General features: G+C 37.7%; 1 protein-coding gene across 1 annotated transcript; it reads left to right on the top strand.

Moving 5' to 3' along the window:
* The first annotated feature begins 350 nt into the window (after nt 1–350).
* On the top strand, nt 351–18850 carry LOC139165063 (myosin heavy chain, clone 203-like). Its single transcript, XM_070747971.1, has 9 exons — nt 351–433; nt 6634–6712; nt 8788–8902; nt 10109–10293; nt 11773–11927; nt 13233–13395; nt 14584–14742; nt 16561–16725; nt 18278–18850. The coding sequence occupies exons 4-9, from the start codon at nt 10138–10140 to the stop codon at nt 18401–18403; spliced, it is 924 nt and encodes a 307-aa protein (XP_070604072.1). The 5' UTR covers nt 351–433; nt 6634–6712; nt 8788–8902; nt 10109–10137; the 3' UTR covers nt 18404–18850.
* The last annotated feature ends 662 nt before the right edge of the window (nt 18851–19512 follow it).

The following is a 19512-nucleotide window of genomic DNA, read 5'->3' as shown; positions in this document are numbered from 1 at the left end:
GAATCCCAGCCCAGTTGACGATTCTCAAGCAGAGGAAAACTCTACTAACAACAGCAGGGTCGCCCCGAAGGTCGGGATCTTTGCGGTCTGGAACCCTGCGTGCTAAACGGAGTAAGCCTCCTGCCCTGCCTTGCTCCGCGAACTTTTTTTCACATCCTTCCGGCATCGGCCTAGGAGTCTGCGCAGGACCATGAGCGGGAGGAAGGGAAGGGGTTGCTATGACACCAGCCGTCGAAACAAAACTAGAAGTCGGCCCACCCCGCGAGTTCTTTTTTCCCACCGAGTCGCAGCTGCGGATTCCCCCTTTCGCGAAAGAAGGGGTCGGCGGTGGAGGTGGGTGAGTATGTGGCTGCTGGGCGTTTGCAAAGGAGGCAAGAGTGGAAAGCGGACCTCGAAGATGTGGCTCAGGTTTCCTTGAACATCATTTTTTAAAATATCCTTTATCGTTTAGGAAGTGAGCATAAGGAGGCAATATGCATTTATCTATCTATCTATCTATCTATCTATCTATCATCTATCTATCTACCTTATCTATCTATCTCTATCAATCTATATCTATCTATCTGTCTTATCTACCTTATCTATCTTATCTACCTTATCTATCTTATCTATCTATCTATCTATCTATCTCTATCTATCTATCTATCTATCTCTATCAATCTATATCTATCTATCTATCTTATCTATCTATCTATCTATCTATACCTTATTTATCTATCTATCTATCTCTATCAATCTATATCTATCTATCTATCTATCTTATCTACCTTATCTATCTATCTTATCTATCTATCTATCTATATCTATCTATCTATATCTATCTATCTATCTTATTATCTCTATCTATCTATCTATCTATCTATCTATCTATCTATCTATCTATCTATCTATCTATCTATCTATCTAATATAGGACCCAGGATTCTGAAGGCAATATGCTGGCTCTGTTAAAAAGTGCTATTGCTAACATGTTGTAAGCTGCCCTGAGTCTAAAGAGAAGGGCCACATAAAAAAAACGAATAAATAAATAAATCTGTCTTTCTTTCTTTCTTTCTTTCTTTCTTTCTTTCTCTTTTTTCTTTATTATTTATTGGCCAAGTGTGATTGGACACACAAGGAATTTGCAACAACAATAACAACAACAACAACAATAATAATAATAATAACAACAACAACAATAATAATAATAATAACAACAACAGAGTTGGAAGGGACATTGGAGGTCTTCTAGTCCAACCCCCCGCTTGGGCAGGAAACCCTACACTACTTCAGACAGATGTTTATCCAACATCTGCTTAAAAACTTCCAGTGTTGGGGCATTCCAACTTCTGGAGGCCAGATGTTCCACTGATCAACAGTTCTGACTCTCAGAAAATTTCTCCTTAGTTCTAAGTTACTTCTCTCCTTTTACTTGTCTTGGTGCATGTGCTCTCAGTGTACATAAAATAAAAAGATACATTTCTCAAGAATGACTCTAGCCTGCTGCTCCAAAATTGAACCAGCACACCCTATTTCTAAGACTTCTGACTTCCTTTTTTTCCTTGCCTCTTTTTTGTAAAAATCCTGGAGAATTTGAAATCTTGCCCAGTCTGGTTCCAATAAAGATTTTAGCTAATTTTAGTTTTGTATTCTTTCTGAACTAGCATTTCTACGATTGTTTTCTATGTAACAGAATAATTGGGTTTCTATCACTGAGTCAAAAATGAATGACAGGTGTAAAATATTTATACTGAATTGCTAGAGAGATGATTGACAGCCTGATCCAATCCTTGTCTCTTCAAATCAGTTGGAAGTCATATTAAGATTATAAAAAGGGCCCTACAGGATGCTGTATCTAATCCAGCATTCAGAGTCACATAACAGCTAATCAAGTACATTCAGGAGTCTCAAGCATGAAAGGCAGATCAGAGCAATGGGTTCTTACTCCTGAACAACTTAAGTGCTGCCACAAAGAATATCATCATACCTTTTGAAACCACAGGTCTGTGCAGATTTACTCAGATTCAACTGAGTTCAAGACTGCAGCTGTATATGTACAGCCTTAATATAAAAATAATCTCTAACAAACAGTACTTCTCCAAACAAGGGCTTAGTAATCAATGAAATATTAGTGAATGTAGCAGACGTGCATCAAGAAATTCTATGAAAAACAAAATGAAAGTACCAAAAGAACATCAACCTTGTACAAACTTAATGTTAAGACAAATCATAGGAAATATGCCAACCCAGGCAGTGTTCTGCCGGCATGTCTCAACCGCCCATAATTACAGGGTAATTAGTCCAGAAAGACACACACCACACGATAAAAGGAAAACCCAAAAGTTTTTATAAACAGAAAAACAGAAACAGCTCCCTTTTTAAATGTCAAAGGGATTTTCTGGTACACACAAGGCACAGGTTAAATGCAGTCCAATTGCTCACCCAATAACTGGGAAATTGAGTCCAATTCTAAAGTCCAGAGAGTCCACACACACAATCCTGAACAGCAAAAACCACGATCTTGACGAAACAATGAATCAGATAAACTGCCATGAGACTAAAACACCAGGCTGCACTTTTATGTGTAGCACTAATTACAGCAGCCCCACCCAACCACAGGTGGCCTCATTTTCTCTTGTAATAATCCTTCAGTTGTTGTCTCCTATGCATCACTCTACGCATGCATGGATGTGTCATTAATTCTTGTTCAGAATCCAGGGATGATACAGATGACTGATCTCCTCCTGGGCTGCCTGCCAAACTCCCCTCTTCCCTGTCACTCACATTTCCTTGGTCAGAGGAGACTTCGTTGGCAGATTCTACTGGGAGCAAAACAGGCCTGTGGCATGTGGATGTCTCCCCCACATCCACATTCCTTGGGGCAGGAGCTGGGCCAGAACTAACCACAACAGGCAGTTTGTCCATAATTAAACTCTTGGGCAGATCCATTTTTAAACTTAAGCAGCATGTACACTTCAATCCTAATCTATCTACAACATCAATTAATCTGTTTATCTGCCACTCGTTATATCTTTTTTTGTTATCTGTCTTCTTTTTTTTAACTTTCCCCTCCTTTTGTTCAATCTTGCTTCTTTTCCAAGGACTACATAGAAAGGTGCCTGCAGTTTTCTTGACAAGTGTTTGCAATTGCCTGCTTTCTAGGGCTGAGAGAGAGTGACTGGCTCATGGTTACCCAGATAGCTTGGTGCCTAAGGCAGATCTAGAACTCAGGATCTCTCAGTTTCTAGCCTGATTTCTTAACTACTACACCAAATTGCCCTTCATCTTTGCCTTTTTCCAATTAAAAGTGTCCTATGAATTGCATAAATACATAAAAAACAAAGTTACATATATAAGGAAAGATGAAGAAAGAAATGCAATATTCATTGGAAAGCTTTTAAAAATCCTCAATGGTTTCATGATACAAAAAACATGAAAATAGTGTCCACCACCACCACCACCACGCATCTGTAGTTATTAATACATTAACGTATGGTTTGTCCTTCCTTTTTTTAAGTGAGATGAACTCCGTCAATTCATTTGAAGTTGAGTACATAAAGAATTTGCAAAAACAAATCTGCTTACTAGAATATGAGACAACTTATCTATATCCTTTTAAAATTATGCAAATTACCTTTATTTCTTAACAACTTTAAAATATTCTGTATTTTGAATACCACAGATCCATGCCAGTTTGTTATGAGAGAATACAATTTATTGGGTTAATTTGCTCTAAAAACACAATGTAGTAGGGTTTTTCTTTCCCTAATATTCAGTTCTCTTTATTTAGGACAAAAATTAAGTCACACCTTTTGTTAACAATATATCATGTACTTTCTCTTGTGTTCTCAACACTAGAATTGGAATGACACTTATTTATTTATAAATTTGTAAGACCACCTAACTCACAAAATGTGACTGTAGGCAGCTAACATGGGATTAAAAGGGATGATAGATTAACAAAAACATCAAAGAACCATAGCAATGCAATATAAATACTTCAGAGATTAAAAACCAAATCTCTCTACATGGGGCTACCTTTGAAGAGTGTTTGGAAACTTCAGATCGTGCAGAATGCAGCTGCGAGAGCAATCATGGGCTTTCCTAAATATGCCCATGTTACTCCAACACTCCGCAGTCTGCATTGGTTGCCGATCAGTTTCCGGTCACAATTCAAAGTGTTGGTCATCACCTATAAAGCCCTTCATGGCACCGGACCAGGGTATCTACGAGACCGCCTTCTGCCGCACGAATCCCAGTGACCGGTTAGGTCCCACAGAGTTGGTCTCCTCTGGGTCCCGTCAACTAAACAATGTCGTTTGGTGGGACCCAGAGGAAGAGCCTTCTCTGTGGCGGCTCTGACCCTCTGGAATCAGCTCCTTCCAGAGATTAGAACTGTCCCCACCCTCATGGCCTTTCGTAAACTCCTTAAAACCCACCTCTGTCGTCAAGCGTGGGGGAACTGAAACATCTCCCCCTGCCTATGTAGTTTTCTGTGTATGATATGACTGTATGTATGTTTTTTATATATTGGGGTTTCTTGTTTTTTAGACTTTTTAAATGTATTATTGTTATTTTAGATTTAGATTTGTCATTATATATTGTTTTTATCATTGCTGTAAGCCGCCCCGAGTCTACGGAGAGGGGTGGCATACAAATCTAATTAATAATAATAATAATAATAATAATAATAATAATAATAATAATAAAATCATCTTCAAAATCCTTTATAAAGTTAGTTTTCCAGATGGGCTCATGTAACGTCTTAAGTCAGTTCCCAGAGGAAATACGACATTTGCAACCACTTGTGGAAAGCCAACAGGCCATCTGAATCTTGAGTATGTGTCCCAAAAGACAGGCGCCATGACAGAGAAATCATGTCTTCTGGGTCCCATTAGATGGCATTGTGTTATGGAGGGGACCTGAAGCATGTCCAGACCTTATGGGATTGGGAGACATAATTTGAGTTGGTGATCCCATAAATAACATGGCTTTGTGCTATATTTTTTAGGTAATAACATGCATCTTGAATTACACCTAGAGCCATTAGAAAGCTACCTGTAGTACAATAATAACATTACATTGGCACCTTTAACTCTCTATATCAGTATCTTCTGGATGGTATTCAAAGGTAGGTCCATATGCAGAATGTTGTAATAATTCAAGTTGAAAGTAATGAAAATATGGATAATCATGAGCAAAACCTCCTGATTATGGAAGAGTTTCTACTGGCATACAATATGTAGCTGTAGAAAGCCTTTTTTGACCACTACTGCCACCTCTTCTTTTAACCAGGAGCCACAATTCAAAATTATTTCCAAACTGCATACTGATTCTGTCTAGGATAAGTACAATCCCATCTAGAACTAAATAGAGAACGTTTCCAGATCTCTGGGGCCTAAAACACAGAGCTGCTCGATCTTGTTTAGATTAAGCAAAATATATTTCTCCCCATCAAGATATCTATAACGTCCAGATACTGGGTCTCAATAGAGTCCGTCTAGTACTTATGATGTACCAATCGAATAGATATTTCCTGTGGTGGGAAGTGGGTGCAGAGAATTTCAAAGCGAACTTTTGCCTTCCATTTGGAGCAATGGAACATTGCCTTTATAGGAAACATCCTGAACCCAATATTTGAGATGTGTTGAGATACACCTTTTATAGTTCCTACACTGCATAATCAAAAGCTCCTTCCAGTTTACTTTGGCTTATTCCAGAACAAATAGGTATTGGTTCAAACAATGCAGTGGATCTCAGCTGCTCAAAATATTAATTTTTTAAAATATCACTGAGGTTTTGTTAGCAATAGATCGTATTAGAGAGAGAGTTGTGCTTCACTTTAATAAATTAAAATTATTTTTTTAAAGCCGGGGAGCTAATTATGATCACTTTCTGTTTGAAAAGTTCATAAGAATCATATATCCTTACTTTATTTGCAGTGAGATACAAAGTTATAAGCTTTGTTAACAATGAAATAAATCTAAGTTTTAACCCCTAGTCATTCATCTCTGCTGCATTTCTTAGTTATAAACAGAACTGTTCTTTGGGAGGAAAGAAAAAGCATTTAATTCTCTTATTGTACTTCATATTCATGTACTTCATACTTTTATATCCTCCTTCATATTGCATATGGATACTTTTCTTTTATACATAGCACCTCTGGTCACGAATGCTTCTGACCACGATCAAATAAGGTTCCGACGAAAAAATTCTCGGTTTTTTTTTCATAACCGATATTCCCTCCACACCATTTCTTTAATAAACACCAAATTTTTCAAATTAGGTTCGGCTCATGACTAAATCAGTTTGCAGCCAAAGTTATGGAAAGAATTCTGGTCATGACCAGAGGTTTCACTGTGGTGTTTAAAAAAAACTTTAAAAGTAATCTTTTATTTCTAGCACAATTTTTAAAAAATTTACATTAAGTCCCATGTATATTTCCGCGTTCCAAAAGGAGTGTCAAAATCATCTATGCTGATGTCAGAAATTTAGCATTTTTGAAACTGGGGTTTTTTGAGATCATATTTTTATGAAGATAATAGCAAACTCATATGATGACTCAAGATTATTAACATATTTCTGATATTAACCTGTTTCTGAAATTAATCTTTCAAATATCATATATCTTGTTCCTTAATCATGTACCATAAACTAGAGAGAAGGCTAAGAATGCTACACATATCCCACCTAAAGTTACTAGAAAAGCCACAGCGCTGTTGCAGACGCTGAAGGTAACTTCTGTTATGGTTTTATTTAGTTCTTGTGCATTGGCATTCCAACGGTCATTACAGCTTTCTGTGGCCATATGAGGTGCTCTTTCTATAACACCTTGATGTTGCTTTTATGTTGGCATTTCTCTAAGTATTGTTAAGACACACTCGCTAAAAAATAAAGTCTATTTTCGTAGGGTATTCTGTTTCGAATGGAGGAGTGAAGGGCTCTTCTGGTGAAGTATCTTTGGATATTTTCGAGGGTGTTGATGTCCGAGAGGTGGTATGGATTCCAGACAGATGAGCTGTACTCAAGGATGGGTCTGGCAAAAGTTTTGTAGGCTCTGGTGAGTAGTGTGAGATTGCTGGAGCAGAAGCTGCATAGGATCAGGTTAACAACTCTAGAAGTCTTTTTGGCGATATTGTTGCAGTGGGCTTTGGCAGTTAGGTCATTGATATTAGTAATCCAAGGTCTTTTACTGAGTGGGGGTTGGCTGTGAGATTTTGTTTATTCAGTTTATATATGAGGTTCGTGTTCTTTTTGCCGATGTGGAGGGTAGAGTATTTGTTGGTTGATATTTGAAGTTGCCAGGTGTTAGACCAATCTGAGACAAAGTCGAGGTCTTTTTGGAGAGTAGATGTGCTGTCTGTGGTGTTGAAAAGTTTTACATCGTCAGCGAAAAGAACACAGTTGCTTGTGATGTGATCGCAGAGGTCGTTGATGTAGAGAATGAAAAGAGTAGGACCTAGTACACTGCCCTGGGAAACACGACTTTTGACAAAGGACAGGGGTGGAAATGGCGCTTCCAATTTTGGCAACTTATTGCCTGTTTGACAGGAATGCAGTAATCCAGCTGTGGAGGAATCCTGAGATGCCATAGGATTTGAGTTTTAGGAGTAGTTTGTCGTGGACCACTGAGTCAAAGGCTTTGCAAAAGTCAGTATAAATTGCATCAATGGATTTTCCTTGATCTAGCTGGGTAGTCCATATGTTTTTGCAGTGAAGTAGTTGTAGGTTGCAGGATAATTTCTTTCTGAATCCAAATTGTTTGTTAGAGAGTAGGTTATTAGATTCTAAGTAAAGGGTGCTAGATTGATTTATAATTGATTCCATGATTTTACATGAGACGCAGCATAGTGATATTGGTCTGCAGTTGTCAATGAGAGAAGGGTCTCCTTTTTTGAAGATGGGGATGACTACTGCTTTTGACCATAGTTTGGGGAGTGTGCTAGACCTGAAGGATTTTTGGAAGATAATGCTTAGAGGTTCAGCTATAGCAGAAGAGAGCTGTTTGTTTTCTTGGCTGCCTGTGGTATTCTCAGTTGAGTGCTCCAACATTCAAAAAAATTAACTCTCATTCTATCCTGTTCAAAGTGCAACTTTTCTTCCCTAGTATTACAGGGAAAACCACAGCCTGCATGGTTCTTGATGCATATAGATGAGGGCAGAGGTGGATTCCACTTAACTTCCCTACTGGTTCACATTTGCAACAGAAGTGCATGTTTAATATCAGTTTTAAGGCTGGTTGTTGTATCTCTTGTCGTTAGTTTGATCTTCTTTAATTTAATTCTTTGTTCCATTTATTTTTTCACTGCACTCCTTGATTCATATTAGTAGTTTGAAAGTCATTGAATTTTCAGCTATCAGTTTAGCATCATCAGCATAGTGAGGATTAATGATATTTCTTCTTCCAAATCTAAACATTCCAACCCTCCACTTGTTATAATTTATTTTATAGGTAACATATTTGCCCCAATACAAAAAGGATAGCACTTGTTCAGGAAACTGACAAGTAAAGAAACACAGAAACAGAAGGGTACAGAAAGTAACGTGAATGGGAATTTTTTGGCATTATTAAGAATCAGTGTAGATCTTCCGCAATGAGATGTCATTCAGAACCTTTGACTTCAATTGCTTAGCCATGCTGATTGTGAATGGTGAGAAATAAAATCTTAACTCTCTAGGCAGCAGTAATTTGAGGAGGATCTCACTTTATTTTGATTGATATACTAGTCAGCTATTTAAGTGCCTCTACTAGTCTTTTAACTGAAATAAATGCATTTGCATGAAATTAATCTATTGCATATTTTCAAAGGAACTGGAAGCTACCATAAACAGAACAGAAATAGATATAGCAAAGAAAGAAAATAGCACCAAGCATTATGAAACTGAAACTCAAGCAATACACAAACGTCTTCAAATACTGTCTGGTAATGAAAAACGTCTTCTCGTGGGGTGTCATTCTTTCTATTAAGCTAAATTTATGAATATGAACTGGATCACTGTTGAATTTCCTTATCTGTAAACAGCTCTCCAAAATGTAGCCATATTCTATATTGCAATACAGGATGTGACTATATTCTATAATCTGATAATAGATTATCAGAAATCGGGAAAATTTGGCTTTACAAGACACAGGAGCGTTGTGTTAAAATCACACTTGTAATATCAAGCAAAGCTGTCTTTTTTTTTTAGATGAACATGTTTATAAGTTCAGAGGAAAAGGAGAAAAAAGATTGTTACTCTAACCAGAGTAGGAAATTCAGGCTTTCCCTACATTTGCTAGATTAGGAGTCTATGGAGAGGGGCGGCATACAAATTTAATTAATAATAATAATAATAATTATTATTATTATTATTATTATTATTATTATTATTATTATTATTCGTTTGATGCCTATTAGAATCCAATCACTTCTGATACAATTTCATTTCTTAGGTAGATAGGTGGATTAAGGCACCAAAAATTCTTTTCTAAAACTTTTTAAACATGTGGTATATTTCTTCCAAGAGAGGGGAGAGTTCCATAGTACAAAGTTGCTACTCTAGAATTCTCCATTCATGGCTGAATTTACTAGTGCCTCTTAACCTCTTTTATATTTAAAAAAAAAAAAACTATCACAATTATATATTTCCCTCCCTACTAAAACCACAGTAATGAAACTCAGATTGCTGGAGCCAGCATTCCCGTCTGCATTGCTGTTGGAAGAAGTAATCCAGGCAAAAGGAAAAGGAAATAGAGCTCCAAGATTTTGAGTACGAAGCTATCTAGCTATCTTCCTGGTTGAGGGACACTAAAATACAAACACATAACCCTGTACATATTGTTTATGTGTTTACACAATGAAAATAGCCTAGTGATTTTCAAGAAGTTGCACATTAACTGCTGCAGCAACTCAAATATTGTTTATTCCCATTCTTCACATACTGTAAGCATGTTTTATCTGGACATAAGCCTTGCTTTGTTTCAGTAGGTTATCTTTCCTAATAAGTAGTTTTAGAGCCCCAGCCTCAGAAACATCTGGAGGCTTAGTGTCATAATTCAACTAAGCAGTCACACAAGAAAGGAAATAGATGTTTACAGGAAGACCAGACGTATTTTAAATGTGTGGAGCGATCCTGATGATTTCCTGCAGATGCAAGTGCGAAAGAAAAGCTGCTATTAATGGAGGAAGTTACAAAGCTGAAGAAAATGGTTGAACACTCTACCCAGGATATTTCACACAAAGAAGCAGAACTGTTAAAAATTCAGAGAGAAATGCAAGAGACTGTGAATTCAGTGAAAGAAAAAGAACATGCTGTCTGTCTTTTGGAATCAAAAGTAAGCTATTACAGTTAAGACATTTACCAAATACATTTGTGAAAGAGTTATTGCTATGTTAGGGGCATATATGGTTGGATTAATTTTAATTTTTAAAATGAGAGATTTGTGATGAATAGACCATTCTTTCTTAAAAGTGAAAATAATATATATATTCATTACCTAAACTATAATTTATCTAAACTGTGTGTGTTCAATATGCTTTTGCTAATCCAAATAGATGACATTTCAGAAGAAGAATATAATTACACTTTTTTCTGGAGTACAAACTTTAAGCTATATATAACTCTGAAAACTTTTGGTCATTATGTAGACCTGCTCATACATAAAATAAAAATTTCTGACTTGGATTATTTGAAGATGTTATTATTTTTTAGTTCCTAGAAATTGATTTTGGAACTTTAGTTCTATGAAATGGCCAGTGATCTCGATCAATTAAGCCTTCAATCTTGTCATAAAAACAACAGACTTCATTAGTTTAATGGAAAGCCTTGAGCATTAAAATTCATGTTCATATCTGCTCTAATAAAAATTGATTAAAATTGATATTATTCAGAGCTAGCTCTAGCATTAAAACGAATACTGCTTCCAGAATTATGGACAGGGATGTGGTTTTCTTACTCCATCAACCTCCCCCACCAGTGAGTGCACATTTTAGTGAAACTGAATTAAAATCTGGTGAAATTTAGTTGAAACACAAGAAACAAGATGCATAGATGCTAGACTTATGACAGATGTAATATCTGATGACAAATGGGCAATCTGGAAGGTTAGTGTCTAAATGCTATATCAGCAACAGATAATAAGTGTATACAGTGTTCCCTCGACTTTCGCGGGGGATGCGTTCTGAGACCGCCCGCGAAAGTCGAATTTCCACGAAGTACAGATGCGGAAGTAAATATACTATTTTTGGCTATAAACAGTATCACAAGCCTTCCCTTAACACTTTAAACCCCTAAATTACAATTTCTCATTTCCTTAGCAACCATTTAGAATTGATTATTACTCACCATGTTTATTTATTAAAGTTTATTAAAAAAAATATTTATTAATAGTGGATGAAAGTTTGGCGATGACATATGATGTCATTGGGCGGGAAAATCCGTGGTATAGGGGGGGAAACCGCGAAGTATTTTTTAATTAATATTTTTGAAAACCCGCGGTATAGACTTCGTGAAGTTCGAACCCGCGAAAATCGAGGGAACACTGTATTCCTTATGCTAGAAATGGATCACTCTATACCAGGGGTATCAAACTTGCAGCTGGCAGGCTGAATGCATCATGCACTGGTCACGACTACCCCTTCTTTAGCGAATGGGCAAAAAGTTGTGATACGTCACAAGACAGCAACGTGTCATCACGAGTTTGGCACCCCTGCTCTATAGTCTCAGCAGAAGAATCCTTAATGATGCTTACAACAACAGTAAAGACTGAGGGAAGAGAATATTTAGCATTCATTTTATTATCTGTTTTACTTAGTGTCAGCAGGAGATTCGGCAATGCCAAGACATGGAGAAAAACCTTAGCGAACTCAGATCACAGTGCACACGGCTGCAAGGATTGCTTTACCGCTTAGAAGAGAAATTATCAATGAGCTCCCAATCTCCACAAGAGACTCTTATAAAGGAGCTTAGGTAAAGACATTTGTGTTATCCACCTTTTTACTGTTTTTAGAACTATTCAGTATCTCTTCTTCCCACTGGATAGCTAAGCATTTCTGCATAATCAGCTATAGCAGAGTGGGCGAACCTTTTTCCCTTAGGCGCCGAAAGAGAGTGCGAGCACGCTATCCTGCATGCCCGAGTGCCCACACCCATAATTCAATGCCTAGGGAGGGCAAAAACAACTCACCACTGGGAGGTCCTTTGGAGGGTGGAAACGGCCTCTTTTCCAACTTCTGGTGGGCCCAGTAGGCTTGTATTTTGCCATCCCCAGGCTCCAAAAGCTTCCCTGGACCCAGGGGAGGGTAAAAACGCCCTCCTCCATCCCCCCGGAGGCTCCCTGGAAGCCAAAAATGCCCTCCCTGTGAGTGCCCACCCTGCGCAAGTCAAAATTCAGCTGGCCGGTGTTCTGTCAAGCTCTCTGGTAGAATCCTTCCGAAAATGCACAGATACAATTTCAGACACACACACCTTTGAAAATTCAAAACAATGTTCTTTATACCAAAAATGCAAATAAATCAAGCCCTCTTTTGGTATAGCAAAGAGCACTCATCTCCAAACAAACTGGTAATTTGTACAAGTCCCTTAGCAGTTCTGTGATACTTAGCTTGCAGCTGTGAGGCAATTCACAGTCCTTCTTCTTTCACAAAGTGAAACACTTTGCTCTGGTTTAGTTTCAAAGTGGGGGAAAATCAGCATACAAAGGTCAAAGTCAGCAAAGCAGGCAGGAAACACAACAATCAGATAATCCTCCACAATGGCCAAACCCACAGGCTGCTATTTATAGCAGCCTCACTAATTACCACAGCCCCACCCAACCACAGGTGGCCTCATTTTCTTTGATAATAATCTCCTATGCATCCGCATGCGTGGCTGTATCATTAACTCTTGTTCCAAATCCAAGGAGGAGCTAGATAATTGATCTCTTTCTGAGCAGTCTGCCCCACTCTCCTCCTCCCTGTCACTCATGTCTTCTTGGTCAGAAGATCCTTCATCAGCAGATTCCACCAGGAGCAAAACAGGCCTGCAGCATGTGGAGGTCTCCCCCACATCCACAGTCCTTGGGGCAGAAGCTGGGCCAGAGCTAACCACAACAGCTGGTACATATATGCAAGTTGCAGCTGAACCGCCTGTGGCACCCGTGCCATAGATTTGCCATCACAGAGCTACAGTATCACAGTATAGTAATACAATCAGGAGAGAGAGTAGCAGCATAGAAATAAAAACCTTATTTTGAATGATCAATGACATCTAATATTTAAAATGATTTATACTTAGTGAGGAAGCTGAAAAATTAAGGCAGATCCTCAAGGAAAATGAGCTTTCAGGTGATGAAGACAAGTATTTGCTCAACAAGATGGCAGAAGATTGTGGACACCTGACAAAGGAGAATAGTCTTTTACATGCTCAAATACAGAAAGTTACCAGGGATCTAAACCAGGTAGGCCTCATCTCTTCCTCCGATTCCAATCTTGAACAGATTAAAAGAAACCGCACACTCACAAAAAATCAGCCTAAGATTTGTTCTTTGTAAATTATTAATTTTCTCAAATTCCATTGACAGATCCATGCATAACATAATATAGCAACAGAACAGAACATTAATTATACTTTTGAAGGATTTTACTATAATAATAGCCATAAAGGATAAAATAACAAAGAACCTTTAGAGAAATTCTAATATGTCTTGTGATTGGAAAAATAGTAATAGGAATGTTATGGCTTAGGAGTTGAAATCAGCAGCATATTATTACTGCTATTTTACTACTATTTTCCAAAATCATTTCCCCATATTTCGAGGATTCAGTGATGCCAAAAGTGATCAAGAAGCCCATTCTTTCCGATATCCTCTGTCTCTCAACCTGTCTTCCATGCAGCAGTGAATAAAATATACTGCTAAAAAAAAAATAAAGGGGACACTCGGAAAACACATCCTAGATCTGAATGAATGAAATATTCTCATTGAATACTTTGTTCTGTGCAAAGCTGAATGTGCACAACAGCATGTGAAATTGATTGTCAATCAGTGTTGCTTCCTAAGTGGACAGCTTGATTTCACAGAAGTTTGATTTACTTGGAGTTATATTGTGATGTTTAAGTGTTCCCTTTGGGGTTTTTTTTAGCAGTGTAATTCTTACCAAATGCTAAGTTTGTTCCAAGGATCTACTACTCTTTCAGAAAATATTATATTACTGAAAGAGTAGTAGATCCTTGGAACAAACTTCCAGCAGACGTGGTTGGTAAATCCACAGTAACTGAATTTAAACATGCCTGGGAAAAACATATAAGATAAAATACAGAAAATAGTATAAGGGCAGACTAGATGGATCATGAGGTCTTTTTCTGCCATCATTCTTCTATGCTTCTACTTCTTGCATAAGAAGACTGAAATTAGTTTGAAACTAATGAAATACGAAATCAGTTGTAGTCTTAGTTGCTCACCCCTTTCTTACAGACAAGGTGGTGCTACTGCATGTACAACATGCTAATGCCTTTAAGAGAAATGATAGATATTTAATTATTTGCAGTCTAACAATTATGTAAAGTTTAGAGGAATAGCAGTAGCACCTCAGAGGAACAGATACCACGATTCATTTTACTAATACACTAACTCATATAAATGTTGTAGGAAAAGCAACTGAGAGAAAAGGAGACTTCCTCCTATTCAAGAAGAGTGTCTGAGCTAACATCAGGAAGAGAAAAAACATCGCAACTGAAGCGGAAACTCTCCCACCTGAAGACTCTGTTACAAAGCCTAAGACAGAAAGTTCTTAAAGCTCAGGAACAGGTTGTAATAATGTTTTATGTAACTCAAGTTCCATTGGTAGAATATGGATGTACCTGGGAGTCAAACGACGCTGGAGATGAGCTGTCTCAGTGCCTGAAGGCTCTGAGCATTTGGATGGGAAAAAATAGGCTTCAACTGAACCAGTTCCTCCCAGTTCAGACAGGTTCAACTTAACTGGTAGCGACCCACTGGTGATGTCACAATGACATCACTGAACCAGATCAGTCAGTGCAGGTCCAGGGGTGCCGCTATCTTTTTAATTTTTTTCCCAACTTTTTTTTTTGGGGGGGGGGGTGTTTTCTTCAAAAAATTTCTTCTGTACATGTGCAGAAGCTGAGTTTCTGGCATTGCACATGCATTGCCGTTTTGGTTTTGTCTTTAATTTTTTTGGGGGGGGGGGTGTTATACACTACGCATGCACATGTGTGCAAAGCATGCACATGGCCACAAGATGCGGTTACGCAGCACAGGAGGAAATAAACTGGCAGCAAAGTAAGTTGGAATCCACCCCTAAACTGAACCAGGGTTAAGATTCAGTTGTTCTGTTTAAAGGACTTGCAGCTAAGCCATCTTTGGTGCTTGGATGGGGATATACTGTCCCAGACAGCTTGACAATCTGGAGTCCTTCTAGAAAATCATGGCTCCTGCTTGTGGCACTTGTAGCTAGAAGGGTCTTTGCATAACTTTGTATTGTGTGCCAGTTGTATCTGTTCTTACTTTGATGGCATCTCATAGTCATCTGTTTGCATTAGTATAATGCACGCTACATGGTGCTGTCCTTGAAGAGCATCTGAAAGTTTCAATTGGTGCAAAATATAATGTTAGTTATGTGTGTTCTACTGCATTGATTGCCAGTTTGTTTCCAGATCAAATTCAAGGTGCTGTTTTTGACCTTTAAAAGACCTACGTTTTATAGTTAGCTATCTAAGGGATTGTCTCTCCCTGATTATATCTGTTTATCTGTCCATATTCAACAAAGAGAGCATGCTATGAATCTCGTTGGCTAGGGAGTGCCAGACCCTAGGCAACAGACTTCTCTGCTGTGGCTACTGCCCTATGGAATAGTTTTCCCCAAAGTGAGGCTGGATTTATCACTTTTGGCTTTCCAAAGATCCCTTAAGACCTGGATGTGCCATCAAGCTTCAAGACATCTAAGGGTGAATTGTTAAGATAGTTACAATATTATATTTCATTTTCAGCTTTTATAGTAGTTTAAAAAATATTTATAATAGTGTTTTAGTATTTATTACCTTTTTAACTTTGTTATACATTGCTTAGTGTCCCTTGTGAGATGGGCAGCTGTCAAATAAATAAATTTGATAAATAAATTAAACCCAAACGCAAGAGCCAATATACATTCCCTTTCTGTAGGGAAGTCAAGTAACATCCCTTGGATTTTGCAGTCAAAATTAAATTTAAATTTAAACAAGTTTAAATTTAAGTTTTTATCCAGCCTTCACTTTGTAGAAAGTGATTTCCAGTGTGCTATTTGACAGAGTCGTCCTCAACCTGAAACAGCTTACTCATTTAGCATATAAACTTACCCATAGATGAAGCATTCTTAAGATCGTATATACCAGCATAATTAAGAATAAAATTAAGGTAGTCTTTGAATTGTTGTCTAAGACGTTGTTGTAAGAATTGCCAGTAAATGTGACATGTATGTAAAATAAATGTAAATATATCCTTTCTGAACAATCTTCCTTATTCCATTAAAATCAAGTAGTCTATAACACAGGCATGTCAATTAGCTAGACATTTTTAAATGAAATTGAGGTTTAGATACTAATTAATATATTTCAAAATCACTGCAAATAGTTACTTCATCTTCAAGAAAGAAAATCTACAGATCACAAAAGGCAACATCTTCATAGACAACTAATTGATTTAGAAAATCAACACATTAAAGTGCAACTGGAAAATTCTAAACTGAGAACAGAGAAAAATCATTGGGTGGAACGTATTTCTCAAATACACAAACAGGTATCTGAACGAGGCAGAATCTCTGTAATATCTTGTATAAAATGAAGCAAATGTCTGGTTATGATTCAGAATAAAATATTTATTAAAAACTGCAGTTAGAGCCAGATACAATTCTGCGAGCGTGCAAGGGAAGAACGAAAGCAACTTGTGCATTCCTGCCTGAAATTTAGAGTTAAGTGAATTAAGATTACAAAATTCATTAGTCAGGATTAAATTGCTTCAAAGGAGAATCATCAGCGATTACTATTAGTCATGGCAACTATTGGGATCTTCAGGTTCAGGGGTAACATACCATTGAATTGGAGATACTGGGATAAGGAAACAGCATATTTGTGTCCCGCTGGATTTCCTTCAGAGACATGTAAATTGGGGGAAAGGATGCTGGATCTCAAACTGAGGTCACTGTTTTACAAAATGACCTGAGGCTTTAGTTATATAACTTGCAATAACAAGTTTGCTAATTCTAGAACAATGATGGTGGAACCTCTTTTGGTTCGGGTGCCAAAGGAGTGTGTGTGCATGTGCTAGTGTGCGTGCATCTGACCACACCCATTTTCTCCCCCCCCCCATGCATGGGCACCCACCGCGCTGCCCCCTTTGCATGCGCGCAACCCCCGCCCCTGCACATAGGCCTCACTGAAGCCTGGGATGGTGGAAAAACGGGCAAACAGGCAAACTGGAAGTTCAGAAAAATGGAGTTCCGGTTTGCCCCTTAAGTTGTTTTTCGCACTCCACAGGCTTCATGGAAACCTGAAACCTCTGGAGCAGTGTTTCCCAACCTTGGCAACTTGAAGATATTTGGACTTCAACTCCCAGAATTCCCTAGCCAGCGAAGGCTGGCTGGGGAATTCTGGGAGTTGAAGTCCAAATATCTTCAAGTTGCCAAGATTGGGAAACACTGCTCTGAAGTGCGAAAAACAGCAGAGCGGGAAAGCTGGAAGTCCATTCTTCTGAATTTCCGGTTTGCCCATTGGCTGATTTTTTTAAAAGAAATATCTCCAGAAGGCGAAACTGCCTTTTCCAAGACCAAAAATAAGCTGGCCAGTGCACGCATGCACACTGGAGCTGACATAGGGCAATGTCTCATGTGCCTGATATGGCTCCGTGTGCCCCCCCCCCCGTGGCATGCGTGCCATAGGTTCACCATCACCATACCAGGACTTGTGATAGGATTTTTTGGACTAGAATCCTCATCTGGTGCATAAAATTCAGTAGATAGTACTATAACTTCTGAAAGAATATATCATGATAAAATTGTTAAGGGACCAAACTTTCAGAAAAGGATAGGAATAATCTACTCCTTCTCCTTGTGCTGTATTAGATCCATTACAGAATTAAAAGTTGGCTATTCAACCCATTTGAAGACTTATACTATTGAATTAGGAGTGTGTAGGTGCTTCTGAAAAAAACATCTGTTTGTCCAAGTTTATACATGAGTACATTGTATTTTGCTGAATCCAGGTCACCGTGTCAGATATCTCATAATTAAGCGTGAGTGTATGTGTACAATTACTGAAATATTCAGAATTAACATTTTCTCCCTATTACACAGATTGCTGAAAACCAGAATGAAATCAGTTTACTGCATAGTCATGTTTATAGCTTATCGTGTGATCTCAACAACTTGAAATCTGAAGTCAATATGGACTCTGTTCCTCAGAAGGAAAAAGGAAAGTGATCAATATATTAACAATAAACTGCAGTTCAATCTGTATGGGTTCTACTTACCTTTGCCACCAGTTCGCAGGAAGAACCCAGCTGAGTTCAATGAATAATAAGCTGCCCTTATATAAATATCATTCTTTGAAAAGTTTCTTTAAATTAAGAAATTGTATTTTATAAAAATTGTATTTTTTTAAAAAATGACTTAGAAAAGTACCTTTAGATAAATTACATATTTTGCTTTAGATATTTTAAGTATTTCCATATTCTCAGGATATTAAATATTAACTTCAAGGTACTTTTAATACTTTTCTCATTATTTATAAATCAATTTGACATGTGAAAATTGTTACAAACTAGTGCCAGTGACATTTTTTTGACATGATTATGTTTAGCATACAACAAAACTGTTTTCATGATTAACCATCTCAAAGAGAAAATAAAGTACCTTTTTTAAAAGTCAGACTTCTTTACATATTTTGCTTCCTATAAAAGATCAGATTCATCGACTCTTCACAATATCTCTAATAGATATTGCAATCTGAATCATCCCTTTGAGCAGACATTGAGTCCAAATTAACTCATTTATAAAGGGGGGTATCTAACCACACAAGTACATGGAATGTACAAATTTACAGCACGTTGCAGTTGTACATATTCTACACAATTCTCTCTACAGGACCAATTCAGTAGAGAATCTATTACTTAGTATAGCCATAAAAATAATTTGAACGGAGACATCAATTCCCACAACTTTGAAAGCAGGACCGTATCATGCTAAATATTCTGTTTGACTGTTTGATCTTCTCCTCTCTCCTGTTTTTCTTCACAGATGGTTTCAGTAGAACCTTTGTACACACAATGTCAAGCTGAGAAAAGTTTTATATTAAATCATTGCATTTTACATTTCTGTTCACTTGGCAAGTTGCTATGGTTGAATCTTTCTGTGCCCCAGCTCCAATTAATTGTCTAACCCAGTGGTTCTCAACCTGGAAGTCAGGACCCCTTTGTGGGGTCGAATGACCGTTTCACAGGGATCGCCAAAGACCTTGGGAAAAGACAAATTACCCCTGGTGTTAGGAATAAAAGCTTCTATTCTGGCACCTTGGAACATATTTTTACTAT

Source organism: Erythrolamprus reginae, chromosome 3, assembly GCF_031021105.1.
Source record: "Erythrolamprus reginae isolate rEryReg1 chromosome 3, rEryReg1.hap1, whole genome shotgun sequence".
Classification (NCBI taxonomy): Eukaryota; Metazoa; Chordata; class Lepidosauria; order Squamata; family Dipsadidae; genus Erythrolamprus; species Erythrolamprus reginae.
Note: the sequence above shows the minus strand (reverse complement) of the source record. Positions and strands in the feature narration are given on the sequence as shown.

Coding starts and splice junctions, on each gene's coding strand:
- LOC139165063 (XM_070747971.1), top strand. CDS start 10,138: ATGGAGGAAGTTACAAAGCTGAAGAAAATGGTTGAACACTCTACCCAG. Junction 10,294..11,772: donor TCTGTCTTTTGGAATCAAAA/GTAAGCTATTAC, acceptor TGTTTTACTTAG/TGTCAGCAGGAGATTCGGCA. Junction 11,928..13,232: donor ACTCTTATAAAGGAGCTTAG/GTAAAGACATTT, acceptor ATTTATACTTAG/TGAGGAAGCTGAAAAATTAA.